Source organism: Budorcas taxicolor, chromosome 4, assembly GCF_023091745.1.
Source record: "Budorcas taxicolor isolate Tak-1 chromosome 4, Takin1.1, whole genome shotgun sequence".
Taxonomy (NCBI): Eukaryota; Metazoa; Chordata; class Mammalia; order Artiodactyla; family Bovidae; genus Budorcas; species Budorcas taxicolor.
In genome coordinates this window covers 87,625,590-87,643,869 of record NC_068913.1, presented here as the reverse complement: position 1 = coordinate 87,643,869, position 18,280 = coordinate 87,625,590, and the positions used below count along the sequence as shown (strand labels likewise).

The following is an 18,280-nucleotide window of genomic DNA, read 5'->3' as shown; positions in this document are numbered from 1 at the left end:
TCAAACCTGTGCCCCCTGCAGAGGAAATGTGGAGTCTTTTTTTTTTTTTTAATTGATTTTGAGCTGTACTGGGTCTTCATTGCTGGGTGGGCTTTCTCTAGTTGCTGCAAGTGAGGGCTGCTCTTGGTTGCAGTGTGTGGGTTTCCCATAGCAGTGGCTTCTCTTGTCGCGGAGCACAGGCTCTAGAGCAGTCTGGCTTCAGTAGTCGTGGCTTCTGGGCTCTAGAGCAGAGCTCAGTAGTCGCAGTGCACTGCATTAGTTGCCTCTCGGTGTGTGGGATCTTCCTGGACCTGAGATCAATCCCATGTCTCCTGCATTGGCAGGCAGATTCTTTACCACTGAGCCACCAGGGAAACCCCGATGTGTGGAGTCTTGACCATTGGCCCACCAGGGAAGTGTCCCTCCTCTTATATTCTTTATGTATCCCTTAGTATTGATTGTTTCCTCTCTGCCCATAAACATGGCCAAAATTATTCCTCCTCTAAATTGCCCCAGACTGATTTCTTTTTAAAATCCAATATCTTTCCTTCTTTCTTATTGTTATTTGCTGAAAGGTTTTACCTCTTCTCATTTCTTAAACCTCTTCATTCCTGCCCTCCATATTTTACTGAAACTACTCTTAATTTGGTAAGAAAGGACCTTCTTAATGCCAAAATCAGTGACTTTTAAAGTCCCTGTCTTAACAGAGCTATCTATTACACTGGACAACATTAACCCTATTCAATCTGTCCTAATATATTTTCACTTTTTGGCTTTCCATGGCACCCCAGGCTGCCAGAGCTTTCCTCTAACAGTTTATTCTCTAAATTCAAATGCTCCTATTTCTCTAAACTTTGCTTAAATATTGGTGTTTTCAAGAGTTGCTTCCTGAGCTCTCCTTACTCTACTCAATTTCTTTGTATGATCTATGTTCACAGTTTTGTTCATTACCTATTTTTTGAGGACTTAAAATTTCTTTTTCCAGCCCCATCCTGTCCCTCAAGCTTCAGATGCGTTATCTTCAACCACCTACTAGGGACCTCCACCGGGATGTCCTACACACATCTTGAACATGACATGTTCAAAATAGAATTAATCATTGTTTCCCTAAGCCCCATACCTTCTCAACTATTCTCTGTCTCGGTTGCTGATTCAGTTCTCTACTCTGTCAGCCAAGTTAGGAATCATCTTTGATTCTTCCTACTCCCTCATGCCACTCATAAGATTTCCAGATATTTTTTTACAAACAGGGTTTCTATTGTCTGTTTCTCTCTTATCATTGCGTCTCTTGTCTGGGTTTGGGTGAGCCTTTATCATCTCTCACTTGGCTTTTTAAAAAGTCTACTTTTTCTCCCTGACTTAGTCCTTTTCAAATCTGTCCTCTTCATAGTTGTCAGACTTACCTATTTGAAGTAAATATATGATCATTTCACTTCTCACCAAAACCTTTCATTGACTCCCCATCACGTAAAGGATAAAGTCTCAACTCTTACCATGATCTGGCCATGAACTTTTCCCAGTCCCCTTTTATAACCAATGTTCTACAATATACAGAATTGTTTGTGGTTTCCTGAGAACAGCAGGCTATTTCAAAGCTACTTTGGTTCACACTGTCTTAAGGGGTAGGAATGATTCCTCCTGCTATTACTTTATTACCTTTGCTAGAGCACATGCATCCTTTAATAATAAACGGGTAGTTTAGGGTCACTCAATCTTCAGAGTGGATTAGGTACCTCTTCTTGGTGTTACTACAATACTCTATTTATATCTCCCTCTCTCTTTTTAGGTCTTTATTGGATTTGTTACAACATTGATTAGGTTTTATGTTTTGTTTTTTTTTGCCCCAAGGCATGTGGGATCCCCAACCAGGGATCTAACCTGCACCCCCTGCATTAGAAGGTGAAGTCTTAACCAATGGACTACCAGGGAATTCTCTATATCTCTTTAACATACAGTTTCATAACATGGATTTTTATACCATGTTGATGATAGAAAGTGTATCATATTTATTTTTGCATTCCCACTGCTTAGCTCAAGAACTGGACTCTTCTAAATGATTAAGATAAAGAATAAACAAGTCAAGGCTATTGGAACATAGTACAGGGGAAAGACGGAAAAATATTTAGGAGATAAAAAGGATTTGGTAACTAGCTAGTTGGAAGTTGTTAGGGGGCTGAAGAAAGATAAGGAGGAATCAAGGATGACCATAGCTTGTAAATGACAGTGAATAAATTCAGGAATACAAGAGAAGAAGAGAGCTTCAAGGGAAGATTAATTCTAAATATGCATGTCAAGTTTGAGATGCTCATGGGAATTCTATAAAATATTTTCCTACTTTATTGACAGCACTGAGTACAGCAGTTACACAGACACTCGAAATTTGTTGAATTAGATTTCCATTACTAATTTGTTAAGAGTAGCCGTGATGAGAGTTAAATTCTTGGATCTACTATGCAAGATAATTATATTTGAATCAGTTATTTTTTCTTGAAAAGTCCATATTTCAGGTTTTTAGCTAGATGAATTTAAAGATGTTTTTCTTCATTGTGCTCATGTTAAACTTTGAAAGTTTGAAGGAAAAAAAGAAAAACTTTAGGTCCAAAATACAGAAGGAAAACCTTTCTAGGTCAGATAAGCATTTGTTAATTTAATTAAGATTAAGTAATAACAGGAAATCATTTCTGCCCCAGATCTGAAAACCTCTTCTTCCCAAGGCGCTAGAATCAAAGGAAACCTGTTGATATTAGGGCTGGCCAGTGATGTTGGAGTGTTTGGGTATTTTGTTTTGTTTTGGGTTTGACTGATTCAAAAGCTAGAGCTACATCTGCCAGAAAAGACAGGCATCACAGAAAGTCTGTACCACTGGTTAGACTAACTAATAATCACATAACAATTGGTTGTGGATTTGCCCCTTCTGTAACCAGGTGTGGGCTGGTAATAATTTTGCATCCTTTCCAGGTTTTAGCTCACTCACAATTGATGTTTGCCACATAACTAAAGGCACCATCCGAAACCACTCTTGGGCAAGAGCTACCTGGATCCTGTTTGTTGTCCTGTATAAACACTGGGAAAACAAAATTCCATTTCTACTCATGAAGAGAAACACCTGCTTTTCTAATCAGCAGGAACATTTTAGTCAAACTTGATGCATACCAGTTGGAAAATTGTTTATAGATTCATGATGGCAACACACCCTCTCTTGCTGCTTTGACAGATGAAAGAGACACCCCGAGACCTTTAATCTCACCTATGGCGACAGGGGCCCACTGGAGCTGGTTTGTTATGTCTATGATAGAATTCTCACTACAAATCAAAGAGAACACACTGAGATCTTACACTGATGATTACAGCAATCTTTCTCAGGTATCTGTGAATCTATAATGGGAATGGTTTCATTGAATACCAAAAGATACAAGGCTCCCAAACTCAAATTCTTTTTGCTCTAATACAACAGATCTTAATTCTTGCTTTTACTGTATGACAAATTCCTTTGCCAGCTCCTGAGTCGAGCACAGAGGAAAATGTGGTTGTTATTAATGAATTTCTGCCCTTTAATGTTTTGTATGAGACCAATAATCTTCATTTTCCCAGCTTGCTACATTCATCATTAAGCCATCCTTTTTTGCAAAATGCTTTAGATATTCTTGATTGTTTATAATAGGCTAACAGTGATTTAAGATGTTGGGTGACAGTTTAGAAAGCTTATAAAACACTCAGTGTCAGCACTGGAGACTTCCTGAGGTACAAGTGGTACAAATTGTTCAAGAGTTAAGCAACAATTAGGCCTCTGTGATGAAGGACTTTAGAGACTTTGTGATGAAGGGAGTCAGTTGAGAAAGATGATCTTATCAGTTCTATGTTGTAACTGGAAAGGCAAATTCTCCCACAAATATTTCAGCTCCAACATGAAAACATCAAAATGGGTAACACTGCTCCAGAATCAACAGAGAAAGTTGGGTGATATGTATATACCTTACCATCAAGATGGCACACATTAGAAATAAGGATTAATAAAAAATAATTTGTATATAATAACTGTACACAAAAATTATAAAATCAAATGAATGAAGTAATTTTCCCTGACATGCTTAACTCATGATTATGAAAATTAAGGATTTTTTATTAATAATATTTATAAGCCAATATTCTAGTTCTGATGACTCAAAGAGTTTGCAAATTCCATGACTCTCCCTGTCAACTAGTCGATCCTGTGGCAGAAGATATATATAATGCAATCATGTGGGAAAGGCATCTTCTGTTTTAATCATTTATTTATTTATTGGCCACACCATGTGGCTTGTGAGATTTTACTTTCTGACTAGGAATTGAACCTGGGCCTTGGGTAGTGAGAAGGTAGAGCCCTAACCACTGGACTGTGGGGGAATTCCTGCATCTTCAGGATTTTAAGTGGAGCCATGTGAGAAATCACTGGAAGATTTCTCTTTTTAGACTTCCAGAGCACTGTAACTGAAAAAAAGAAAAACAGATATCCTCCCCCAAAATACTAACTGAAGACACATTATGTAAAAATAAATAAATAAACCTTTTCTAAATGAGGGGAAAAAGCCAATCTGTATGTTGTCTTTCAAAGCCCCAGTTTCTGTGGGTTGACAACCTTTGGCTTGCTTTTGCAGCCAACTCTGATACAGGGCTGGCTCAGTTGCAAGTTCACTGTTTCTTCCTCTTCCAAGCTGCCTGCTCTTGTGTTTCTCAGTCTTGACCTCTTACAAATAGGATAGGCCCCAGAAGGATATTTTCTTATGGAAGAAGTAAGTAAACACACAGTATGCTACAGCTTAAAATCTGTTCTGCAATGGCATGGCCAAGCTTCAAGTTACTAAAATCTAAACTTGAAATGCCACGCTTTCTACTGTTGGTGCAGCCTCTTGCCTCTCTGAGATGCAGTTCCATATATCACACAAAAGTGTAACCTGACTCCATTTGCAGAATGTACAGAAGAACCAATGCAGTGTCAATAACTTTTGGATATTCATAAAAATCTGAGGATCAAGATGGATTATAACAGTCATCTTAGGGCTGAAAAACAGGATCAGAAGAAACCTTCAGAGTGGTCATCTCACTCGTGACTGCACTCTGGTTTACAAAGCGACACAAGAAAGAACATTTGAATCAGTATCTGAGAGGATTATCAACCAAGACAATGTTCATTGCAGTTTCTGCTGAAGCTCCTGAGATCTAGAGTCAACAATAGGAGCTAAGTAACCTCATCGTCGAAATCAGTATAGTGGTAATATGTGCAAACCTTGCCAAAATGTGGACAAAATTCAGCTGAGCAAACCCTTGTCTGATTAAGAGCTGGGCAAAGGAGAATAAGGAAGAGAAAGAATTTCTATGAAGGACGTTCTTAAACTTTGTGACCTTTTTCCATCTTGGGTGGTTGCTTCATTCCTGCTTTAAGCTAAGTGAGACGGGACTTTAAGACACCAAATCTGAGAGGTAGACGTGTCCTCTGGGGACTGGAAGCATGAGAACTGGTATGAGACATGATGCTATGGATCAGCTTTGAAGTGGCAGAGAGTGAGAGAGCAAGAGTGAGAGTAGAGAGAGAAGAGGAGCAAAAGAGGCAGGGCTGCCCTGGGAGCTCACGATGTGTCTGGCAACAGCACAGCAAGGGTTTCTTGTGGACAACACGGGGGCAACTAGCAAGCCCCAGTGTCATGCTGTATATTTTCCAAGAGGATGCCTGGAGAAGCAATGACCCGCAAACAGGAGGATGGACAATTGGAAGCCAAGGGGCTAAGGAAGGAATACAGCTGTAAGGGAAGTATTCCTCTGTCAAAGAAGCTATTATCAGAGGGCCCAGTAGGGGTGTCTTCAAGGAAGCCCACATGAGCACCCTAGACAGAAAGAATTACCATGCTATCCCCAGAAAGTACATTCATGGATTAGGCTTATGCTCCTCAAGTAAGACTTTTGTTGCCCTTAACATCGCCCTAACCTGACCCAAGGGCTTATTCAGTGGCTCAGCAGTAAAGAATCTGCCTGCAGTGTAGGACACATGGGTTGGATCCCCGGGTCAGGATGATCCCCTGGAGAAGAGCATGGCAACCCACTCCATTATTCTTGCCTGGAGAATCCTATGAACAGAGGAACCTAGCGTGCTACAGTCCATAGGTTCAAAAAGAGTCAGACACAACTGAAGCAACTTAGCATACATGGATGCAGGCATGCAACCTGACCCAATGGAGAAACGGATGGGAGAAGAAGAGAGGCAAAGCATGATGTAGAAATAGGAAAGAAGCCTCCTGTACACTTTCTCTTTGGGCTTTTGAGACTGAGGCAAGGCTGAGCTGGGGGAAAGAAATCATTTCATGTCGTTATAACAGAGGTCTGAGCAATTTTAGTACTGAAGTGAGAGTCTCCTTATGCCTGAATGTGACTGAAGTCTTATTATTATCCAAAAGTGGCATTAAAATTATGGGACCAACAAGAGTTTACGCAATGCAGGGAGGATATAACGCACAGAGTTTGAAAGGATGGGGTGGGGAAGCAAGGAAGAAAAAATATTTTCTGCTAACACTTTATCAGCTAAGACTAATTACTAGCTACAAATAAAAATCAATTTTACCATGAGGAACAAAAAACTTTTCAAAACACAGTCTCTTCTGTTAATGCATTGGATAAACCAATTGAGGAAGGTAATCTATCAATTTAGCAATTAAATTGCCTTGTTTTCAATCTGTTTCCATTAAAGACACCTCCCACCTTCTGTGGACAGAATTTCTGGTGGAAGTCTCAGAGTCTACTAGAAGAGGCAAATGTTCTCCATCTTCCTGCTTATGTTGGCCAGCGATTCTAGTCTTCAGGTGTCTATATAAACACTAATTATTTTAAAAGTTCATTTTGTAGAGCCTCGAGTTGTGACTACTACTTTATTTGGCTGAGTGATGATGAATACATTATTTAATCTCCTCCAGACATAGTTTCTTTGATGCAAAATAAGATTGACAATGCAATTAAAGGTGCAATGAAATTTTAAAAAATCAAAAGCTACAAAAATCAGAAAGCCAGCATAAATACCTCATGGAAATGACACCCGCATGTCCCCTGCAAAAACTCTTTGTGTCGCCCCATGGTTATAGCAAATGTGTCAACCACTTCATAGCCATATTTTTTTGCAGCTTCCAGGATAATCAAATTTTTTTTCCATAAATTCTGAACTTCACTCTGTATTGGAAAAGAGAAGAGTGAGAATTTTGATTAAAAGGACTGTTTTATGATTTAAAAACTCAAGTTAAAATCACATAAAAGTCATCTTTTTTACAGATTGATCTTACTGTAAGACAAAGAATGAATTTCTTTAAGATGTGTTCTAATTTTTTCAAAATATAAATATCTGTGCATATATAAAATAGCAATACATCAATGTCTATAGTAGCACAGTTCAGAACTTTCTTCTATGAAAAGTGGTTAGGTTTATTGTCCACAGAGATCCACTGTTGTATCTAAAATTCTCAATTTAAAAACCAAGACTTGAAAATCACAAATTCTATCTCCATTTACTAGAATTTTTCATTTGAATATTAATTAGTATCTGTTTTGCATTCAGCTCTGTGCTGAGGGACAGGTATACAAAGGTAAATAAACCATAGTGACTGTTCTTAAGACAGAACATTCAAACAGGAGAAACAAATATGTAAATATTTACTAAGTCCTTTATTGGAGGGAAATATACCAGAATCTGGGCTTCCCTGATGGCTCAGTGGTAAAGAATCTGCCTGTAATGTGGGAGATGCCCGAGACGTGGGTTTGATCCCTGGGTCAGGAAGATCCCCTAGAGGAGGGCATGGCAACCCTCTCCAGGATTCTTGCTTAGAGAAACCCATGGACAGAGGAGCCTGGCGGCCTAGAGTCCAAAGGGTCACAAAGCACCTGAGCTCCTGCACACAAATCGGACTCTGGCTTGGGAGAGAAAAGGGAATAGCTCTGCAGGGGCATGGCAGACTTCAAGAGGGCTTCCTGAGCAGAGTGAGGCTTGCTGTTGGGTGGGAGTGGGGAAACAGGGGGAGTGGGCTTCTGGGAGCCTCAGAAGTGAGTGAAGTCTCCATCTGTCGCTTCTGTAATTCATATTCCTCCCTCCCAACCCAACCATGCTCAAGACATTAATGGAGATCAGCAGAGGTTCTAGTTTAGGTCCACTGTTGAGAAGAGGGACCCCTTCACTAAGTATAATGGCTCCAGGATTCCTCATTGGCTTGACCAAGGCTTTCTCAGACTTACCTATAGTCTGAGACTCTTCATACCTAATCCACCCTTCTTCCACTCCCTTTGTATCAGACACATTACAGCCAAACACGGTTCCCAGTACATAGTGGACACTCAAGATATATTTGGTGTAAGACTGAGTGATATGTATTGAGTGGTGTGGTCTGAAACTCTTCTCACCTACCCCTGCCCCCTGCCTTTTATTCTTCTCAGATGTTCTTTCCAATAAATCCCCTTATCTGGTTGATCCTGTCCTGGTGTATGTCTCTTTGAGAACCCATACCACCATGGGGAGGGAATTGTATTCCCCCTTCCTTTTCTAAAGATTAAAAAAAATTTTTTTTCAAGATAAAAAAGCAAATAATTATTTGCATTTGTTAATCCAACTGTAAGATAAAAGAAGCAGTACAAAGGTGTCTAATTTTCTGTCTTTTCTGTGCTTGCACAGCTATTTTGGTGACATACAAAGAAGAGTGTTTCTCCCCAAATAAAGGTAGTGAATAGAGAAGGATCATAAAGGAGAAATCTGGAAGAAAAGGAAAAGATGGGAAACAGTCTGTGTCGTCACCTGAAAAATACTGCTCAAGGTGCTCAATGATATTTGTGAAGTTTTTTCTTGCCTGGTTACAAGTACCCTCTCAGCTTTAAGGTGCCCAGTTATAAAAAATAGAAGAAACTTTGCAGTAAGTGGTTTCTAGAGAAAGGTCAGTTCTCTGAGAAAGAGACTCTGAGCCAGAAACTGGCATGCAGGGGGCCACCAGGAGGATCCCCCACTCCTTGGGATCAACACCTCCAAGGGAGTGAGGGAAGACAAACTGGGTAGAGACAGAAGTTGAACTGCAGTATTGTTGCAACACAGGCTTTTGCTGATCTCACCAGAAGTTCTAGAGCTGGGAAAGCCCTTCTGAGATGGTCCAAATTTAGAAAAGGGGCTGAGTTTTGATTGAGGCTCTGCCCAAAGGAAAAGAGGCTTTCTGAGAGTCTCCTGTGTGCTGAGATTTGTGGTTTGCATTTGGGGACCAGAATGAGCAATGCAGACCTCCCCCCACCCAACCCCGACCTTGCTCCCACTGAGATTAGACTAGAAGGGGAGACAGACAACCAAGCCCGGGATCTGTTAAGGGACACAAACAAGGGCACCAGTTACAGGAGCTCATGGCAGGAAGAACCAATTGAGTCCAGGGTCTTCTCAGTCCAGAAGTCCTCAATTAAGTTTTCTCAGAGGAAACTGCACTGGAAGGGTGACCAAAAGCTTCCCAGGTGAGAAGGTGGTGGAGAGTGGGCTCCAAGAAAAGAGAACAGTAGCTTTAAAGATCTGGGGGTGACTGAGAGCTAGTCATGCTTGAGGAGCTGAAACACTCAGTGGTGGAGTGAGTGTGTGCGTGTGTGTGCACATGTGTGTGTGTATACATGTGAGTACACATGGGTGCATGTGCACTGGATGCTAGGACTAAGTCTACCTAGGAAGGTGGAGGCCACATCTTGAGTGGCCACAATGAGGATGATGAATGCCAAGGTCTGATGACAAGTTCAGGTTTCTTTTCCACCTCCACTTACTACCATAACTTCCTCTTTTGTTTTATCATTTCCCTTCCTCTTCTTCCTTCCTTTCATCTTCACCAAGTCTGCAAAACTGAGGAGCACCATCGAAGCCCTGACGGCAGGCACAACGGTTCATGGTATCTGGCACATGGTAAGTGTCAAAGATCTCTTTGCTGAGATGAATTCATTCTAAATCTACCTGGAGGCATCACAGTTCCTCCAGTTCCGGTTGAGAGGCCGCAATCAAGGAAGCAATATGGAGCTACCAGAGTCCTCAAGAAGGAAGAGCAAACATGACCTGCAGACCTCAAATAACATTAAAGGAGATTCAACTCATAACCCATAGAAGAAATGATCAAAAGACCCCTCCTCTAATCCCTGACTGTCTTAAACCCTTCAGCTGCCCTAGATGCCAAATGTCTCAACTCAATTTACATGACCTTAACCCCGCCTGACTTCAAGAAGCTGAATTTGGTGGTTTTACTTTGGCCACTTTCTACTGTTTCTCATGCTTTTGCATCACAGATCTGGTGGCCAGGAAAGTAAAGTTTCGAGAAAGGAGAGGGGGATCCTGTGATGTGTGCTGGAGAAAGCCAGGAGCACTCGTAATTGACACAAAAATAAATCGCACTTGGTTGACACATTCAATGGACAGCTTCCTGTCTCCCCAGTTCCCAGTGCTTCCTGAGCTCCCCCTGAGCAACTGCACACAATCCGGGCTGTCTGTGAGCTCTCCTTGCTGAGCAAGAGCAGATGGTTCTCTTACCTACAGATGGTGTCTTTCTTTTATGAGACTTGTATTTAGTGTTGAGACTACCGATTTACTGTCTTCTATGAGAACTGATCAGAGGCCTCGACTCCTTTCATTTATAAACATCCAACCTGAGGCAAAATTAATGATACTACTTCAATGACGAATTCTGAAAGCAATCAGTCAGAAATCCTCTTCCCCAAAGCCACTCTTTTCCAAATTACTCATTGATACTGACAATTTCATATATGATTTTATCAGGAACCTTTACAGTGTCTGAAACATGAACGAGGTAAGAGGATACTTACAACATAAGCCCTCTCATCTAACCCTCAGGTTTTTATTTTTTCAAACCCTGCTCCCACTTTCTTCTTTATGAATTCAAAGCATTATTTATGGGCTGGTGTCCCCTTATGTTCCCTTATGGGAAACAATGGAAACAGAGACTTTATTTTGGGGGGATTCAGAATCACTACAGATGGTGACTGCAGCCATGAAATTAAAAGACGCTTACTCCTTGGAAGAAAAGTGATGACCAACCTAGATAGCATATTCAAAAGCAGAGACATTACTTTGCCAACAAAGGTCCATTTAGTCAAAGCCATGGTTTATCCAGTAGTCATGTATGGATGTGAGAGTTGGACTGTGAAGAAAGCTGAGCACCGAAGAACAGATGCTTTTGAACTCTGGTGTTGGAGAAGGCTCTTGAGAGTCCCTTGGACTGCGAGGAGATCCAACCAGTCCATTCTAAAGGAGATCAGTCCTGGGTGTTCACTGGAAGGACTGATGCTGAAGCTGCAACTCCAATACCTTGGCCACCTGATGTAAAGAACTAACTCATGTGAAAAGACCCTGATGCTGGGAAAGATTGAGGGTAGGAGGAGAAGGGGACGACAGAGGATGAGATGGTTGGGTGGCATCACATGAGTTTGAGTAGGCTCCGGGAGTTGGTGATGGATAGGGAGGCCTGGCATGCTGCAGTCCATGGGATTGCAAAGAGTAGGACATGAGAGTGACTGAACTGAACTGTCCCCTTATTTCCAGGAATCATTATAACTGATTTGAAATCATAATTCTTAAGTGTACCATCTGCTTTGAATTTTATGAAGGTTGTTGAATATTATACAGTGCCTTTTGGGTCCTTTTTAAGACACCAGCAAGGATCCTTAGAGGAACCATGAAATTCACACAGCCTGGAAAATATGGATTTACCTGTGTTAAGAAGTGCACTCCATCCACTGGCAAATGAAATCCAATCCCCAACGTTTTGATGATCACAAGGATATTGAGTAAGTTTTCCCTGTGAAATAAGCAGATCTCAAGTCATAAACTCTGATGACATTTCTAGATGTCTGTATTTACACAAGCAAGTGGAGCAGAATTCCTTTAGAATGTGATAATTGCCCTATAGGACTAAATTCTCATTTTATAGAATTTGCTGTACATTAGTGCTTTGTGTGTGTGTGTGTGTGTGTGTGTGTGTGTGTGGATAGTTTTGTGTGTCGGTGGGCATGTTTTGATCTGAAGCAAATGGAGACTTGGATGCTAAAGAGCCACGTTGTGATTGGATACAAAAGTATTTTTGAAACATTTTAAACTGGACTTGAACTGCTGGATTTTAAATTACAAGTTGTCCTTTATGTAAAACCTTGATAAAATCCACTCACATCAAGAGTAATTTTTTTTTTTTTTACTTAGAATATAAATGATAATTATTGTTGCAGGAATTTACCTTTTTAAAACCTTGTGAATAATTTGCAGGTGATTGGAATTAAGCCACTGAACACCACCAACAACCAATACAGTCTGGCTGGTATTCTCCAGGGGACCTGATCTGAAATCCAGGAAGAAAAACAACACGTGTTGCTTTGAAACAGATGGTAAACATTTTAACAGCACTGCCTCACATTTCATTGAACCCTAGCTGGCATCCTGATCACAAGACCGCCTTATCATTTCTACCTTGTTTTCAGCCATATTATTAATACTTGGTATTTGAACTTTTCAGCACGTCTGAAACACAGCAAACAATCATGACTGCTAGTAAAACATCACTACATTGTGGTATGGTTTCATTCAAAACTGTTCCATTTTACCTTTGCAAGAGATGTTCAAGGGCTTTTTCAAATGTTGGTCTCAAGGAAGCGCTCATCCAAAACCGGGGATAGTAGGAATAACTGATCAAGGTCTTCCCTCCATTGACATTGTGGTAGAATTTAGTGCCATGCACCTTCTGCCAATCCTGCAGGGTTTCATTTAATCTTTCAATCAGATAGTACATTATCCCTCTGTTGGTTGAGTCTCCAATGAAAAGAATCTACAAGTTAAAAAAAACTTTGCTTTCAAATCTGATGTGTACAAGATATAGAAGACAATATCAAACAAGTAACCTGATGAAAACAGAGACATATATCCAGTTGAAGGACAGCCCTTTAAACTGTTAGAAATGACATTAATTCTTCTCACCCAAGCCTATTCTTTTTCCTTTTCCATATTCCTAGTAGTGACATCATCTACTGACCCACTAACTCACGCTTAAAGCTCTTTGCTTTCTTTATGCTATCTTTAATTTCTCTATCCCTCTTAGGCACTTCACTTTCTCATCTAATCCGCTTAATGTGTTATTGATTCAAACAGGCATGAAGTATTCTAGTGCTGTAAGAGTACTTAGAGATGTTGCAATCTTTTTGTTTTGTAGATGAGAAAACTGGGAATCCACAGAGGTTAGCTAGCTCAATAGAGGTCATGCTACTACTTTAGAAAAGAGCCACAGAACTAGAATTTGATTTTGTGAAAAGCAGTCTGTGTTCCAGGGTGCACATCCCAGGGCCATTTGCCATGGAAGCCTCTCATCTATCACCTCCTTTAAATTCCATAAGCACAGTCCTGCTTGAGGCTCCCATGGCCTCAAAGGTGTGCTATTGTTAGTGAAGTCGCTCAGTCGTGTCTGACTGTTTGCGACCCCATGGACTGTAGCCTACCAGGCTCCTCTGTCCATGGGATTTTCCAGGCAATAGTACTGGAGTGGGTTGCCATTTCCTTCTCCAGGGGATCTTCCTGACCCAGGGATGGAAGCTGGGTCTCCCGCATTGTAGACAGACGCTTTACCATCTGAGCTACCAGGGAAGTCCTTCTGCTACTGTTAACACTTGCTTAATGGATATTCTTGAACCATGTGTGTGAGCTGCCCAGTCATGTCTGACTCTGCCATGTCATGGACTGTAGCCTGCCGGGCTCCTCTGTCCATGGAATTATCCAGGCAAGAATACTAGAGTGGGTTGCTGTTTCCTTCTCCAGGGAATCTTCCTGACCCAGCGATCAAACCCAGGTCTCCTGCAATGCAGGCAGATTCTTGACCATCTGAACCACCAGGGAAGCCCTCTTGCACCATGGCTGCCCTGTAATTCATTCTCCACGCAGTAATACTGTGATAAATTTCCAAATGTCTCATCTCCCTTTCATGCTCAAAAACCTTATCAGCTCTCCATGTTCTGTGGAGTCAGGTTTTAACTCTGAGGTTCAGTTAACATTTACTGAATTTTTATTGCATATCAGCTTTTGCTAGGTGGAGATTTTACACTGAGTACTCACTTTTAATCTCCATAATCATGAGATGTGGGTCATTATCTCGTTTCACAGATGAGGTATTTAAGGCTCAGAGAGATTGAGGTTATAAATCTAGTAAATGGGGAACACAGGACTCAAATCCAAGTCCTTGATCTCCAAGTACAGGGTCAATGGCCCCATCCTCTCAACACTTTCCTTCGAGTAAGCAGGTCAGATTTCTACTTTTTCACTGAACATGATTTGCAGTCAACAACATCTGTTTTTCCTCGTGCTAATCCATCTGCCTAGAAAGCCCTGCCCTCTGCAAAACAGTCTGTGTAAATGCTACACAACCTCCAGACTTAACACAGACTTCTCTCCTAGAGGGTCTTGTCCAATGCCTCAGTCAGGATGACCCTTCTGTCCTCTGTGACTTCATTATAATTTTCAGTTCCATTACTGATTTTATCAAAGACTACATGAAATTACAGCTATTTGTGACTCTATCTTTTTTCTTATATCATATCCATACATATTTAAGGTCAGAGTCAAGGTTAGTTTCTAAATTCTGATTTCCTCCATAGTATTATGCATGCATTTAAAAAAAATATTTATTGAACTGAAAGTCAAAGGGACTTTTGTTAGACACAATTCCTTTTAATGCCTCTGGATAAGGTTTAATTCCTTCTTCAGCTCTTTACTCTTTCTATTGAGATTTCCCATTGGATCGTGTGCTGCATGCTAAGCTGCTTCAGTCATGTCCAGCTCTTTGTGACCCCGTGGACCATAGCCCGCCAGGCTCCTCTGTCCATGGGGTTCTTCAGGCAAGAATACTAGAGTGGGTTGCCATACCCACCTCTAGAGGATCTTCCTGACCCAAGGATTGAACCCACATCTTTTATGTGTCCTGAACTGACAGGCAGGTTCTTTACCACCAGTGCCACCTGGGAAGCCCCCTTCGCAATAGTCACGCACATATTCTAAAGTGGTCACTGCCATCACTTGTCAGGCACTACTGCATTCATCCATCCATAATGAATTTAGTGAGACTCTGCAAAGTTTTATTTTTTCATGGTATATTCAAGGAGCAGTGTGAAGAAATCCGGAAGGCATTCTCTTTCAGAATTTCCCTTCCAATCACTATTACAATGAGCATCGCCAAGCTCAACAGAATGACCTAAGATGTCAAGGCCCCAGTCACTGATCCTCTAGGTCAAGTTCCATCTGGAGTGTCAACATCCCAGTATAAGAAAAATACTCTGTGAAATCACTTGAAATTTTCCTTACAGGATTTGACCTATAACTATTTGTTTGCTTTTCTGGTCCAGAATTCTGATTTTAAAAAAAGAACTCTGAATAATCAGAAAAGCTCTTCATTTCAGAGACTAGTAAAGACCCAGCTTCATTTGTGTTGTTAATAGTTTGCTAAGGCTGTCATAACAAAGCAACACAGACTGGGTAGCTTAAACAACCCACATTTATTTTCTCATAATTCTTGCCTCGTAGTCCAAGGTCAAAGTATTCGCGTGGTTGGTTTCTTCTGAGGACATTTCTGCTCGACTTGTAGATGGTCGTCTTCTCTGTATCCACATGCGGTCTCCTGTGTATGTCTATGCCTTAATCTCCTCTACTTATAAAGACACTAGTCATATTGGATTAGGGCCCAGCATAACGACCTTAGTTTTCCTTGTGTATGCGTGTTCAGTCTCTCAGTCGTGTTTGACTCTTTCTGACCCCGTGAACTGTAGCCCCACAGGCTCCTCGGTCCATGGGATTCTCCAGGCAAGAATACTGGAGTGGGTTGTCATTTCTTCCTCCAGGGGATCTTCCTAACCCAGGGATCAAACCAGGTTTCTTGCATTGCAGGCAGATTCTTTACCATTGAGCCACCAGGCAAGCCCCCATTTTCCCTTAATTACCCCTTTTGAGGCCCTGTCTCCAAATACAGTCACATTCTGAAGTACTGAGAGCTAGGACTTCAAAATATGAATCTGGTTGGGTAGAAACACAATTCAGCTCTTAATATCAGTAAGGGACCTTGGCGATCCAGTTGAGCTAAATTTCCACTACAGATTTTTCTTACAGATTCTTTCCATTTCAGTATCAAGATGCAGTCCCTCCTAGCATTATCTCTGGGCAGCCAGTAAGATCACTGGGCATCTGTGTTGTGGGCTATAGAAGCTGAAGAAAATCCAAGTAGCTGCCTATTCCTAAGAGAAAACATATTTTCTAAATGTCCAGTATTTTCTGTGGGGTTGTAAGAAAATGCAGACCACCAGTGCGTGACAGAGGGAAAGAACCTGTTTTTCAGAATTTTAGGTACTGTTATTTATTAATCAGATGATCTTAGACAAAGTAGGTGACCTCTTCATGGGTTCATTTCCTTATGTGTAAATTGGGGAAAATAGTGGCAATACCATAAAAGACTTTAATGAGCTTTTAAATACTTATTTCTGGCACCCAGCACACAACAAGTGAGAGCCATCATGAAGGCACAGGACAGGCAAGAAGCGTTTTGGAATGCTTCTGAGTGCCCTGCAGTGCACCGCTTGGTTGTTTGTTGTTCAGTTGCTAAGTTGAGTCCAACTCGTTGCAACCCCACGGACTGCAGCATGCCAGGCTTCCCCATCCTTCACTATCTCCCAGAATTGGCTCCAACTCATGTCTTTTGAGTCGGTGCGCTGCTAGGCACTTTATTTTATTTTTATATGACACCAATTTAATGCCATCAATTTGCTTTGTTTCAATAGGAAATAGTTTGCATGATTTTTTTGTTACAAGCATTCTGTAACTATCTTTGATTTCTCATTGATCCAAGATTTAGGAGAGGGAGCTTCAGTTTCCAAGTGGCTGCATTTCTGTATTGTTTTGTGTTACTGTAGTATGTTCTGTGGCTGTTAATTGTTGGTTTTATGTAATATGTACTCTGGGATCAGTTGACATGTGAGATCTTAGTTCCCTGACTAGGGATCAAACCTGTGCTTCCTGTAGTGGAAGTACAGAGTCTTAAGCATGGGACTGCCAAGAAGTCCCTAGGCACTTTAAATTCATTAGCTATTTCAAAGAAAAAGTCGGCGAAGATAGGAAGTGTCTAAATCACAGCATCCTCTCTCTTGTCCTACTAACCCTGTTACAGACTCTCAACAGGGCTTGTAGGTTGCTGGTGAAGCACGTTCTGAATCAAGCAGACTGACAACCTCTGAAAATTCCCTCATGTCTCCACTGCTCATCAGTAACTAACAAGCTCCAGGGAGAAGGAAGGGGCATCTGCAAAATACCACCACCATCTGCAAAACAAGTTCTCCTAAATTGCAAACAGCAAGATAGCATTTTCTGAATCTAGTAGACACAGCTCTGATATAGAAGACTATGTTCTGGAGAATTATTCTATCCCAATGCCTTCCTATTCCTGAGAGATAGAAATGATAAATTATAACTAAGATGTAAATGCACTTGTGAATTTAAGATTGCTGGTTCTGTAGAGGAAGCCGTTTTTGGAAGAGGTTAATTGGTATTCTTAACTAAAAGATTTCTAACTTCAAAATAGCTTTTAAAATGCACACACAAATAATACTAGGAATAAGCGTGGTTCTTTTCAGCACATGATTTGTATTTGGCCTTTATTTAGATCATTCTACTTGGTGAATTTTTAAAAGGAAATGAGCAGGCTATTTGTTTTCAACTTCCATTGTAAAGGTCTAAATTATCATAACATATACGTACAACTAGCCATACAATTTGTAAAAAATTCTTCTTTCCTGTGAAAATTACTACCATATACTAGCATGCACAGGTGTTGGCTGGCAGATGCAATCAAAGAAGAACCAATATGCAATTATAAAAATAATCAGTTAGCAATAAAATGTTAAAACAACTGTTTTTCCCCTTATCAATATTTTTTAAAGCTCCAATGACATTAAGCACCACAGGGGAAAGTTTTTTCTTTCTCTTTTTTTAACTGTTGAATTTCAAGTGTCCAGAATAGTGCCTAGAGTAAAAATTAGTCTTTATTTGTTAATGGAAGGTTGGAAACTTTGATGTTGTGTATATAAATTGGCAGTTTTCCACTTTTAAGAAATACTTGAGAATGCCCATGAAAACATATTTTAAAAGCAAAATAAGTTGGAAGCAACATAACATATACCTATCAGGTTGATTATATTAAGGTATAATCATATACTTTAACTTGCTTACTCTTTAAACACTGATATTGAAATAAGGGTATATTCTGATGTG

At 40.6% G+C, this 18,280-nt stretch overlaps 1 protein-coding gene across 1 annotated transcript in view; it reads right to left on the bottom strand.

Annotated features, from left to right (window-relative positions):
• CPED1 (cadherin like and PC-esterase domain containing 1) overlaps nucleotides 1–18,280 on the bottom strand; it is a 324,989-nt gene that overhangs the window by 13,108 nt on the left and 293,601 nt on the right. Inside the window, exons 18-21 of the mRNA XM_052638461.1 lie at nucleotides 12,595–12,815; nucleotides 12,231–12,332; nucleotides 11,711–11,798; nucleotides 7,021–7,167 (exon numbers count right to left, since the gene is read on the bottom strand). Coding sequence (XP_052494421.1) covers nucleotides 7,021–7,167; nucleotides 11,711–11,798; nucleotides 12,231–12,332; nucleotides 12,595–12,815 — 558 coding nt within the window. The remainder of the gene's footprint in view (nucleotides 1–7,020; nucleotides 7,168–11,710; nucleotides 11,799–12,230; nucleotides 12,333–12,594; nucleotides 12,816–18,280) is intronic.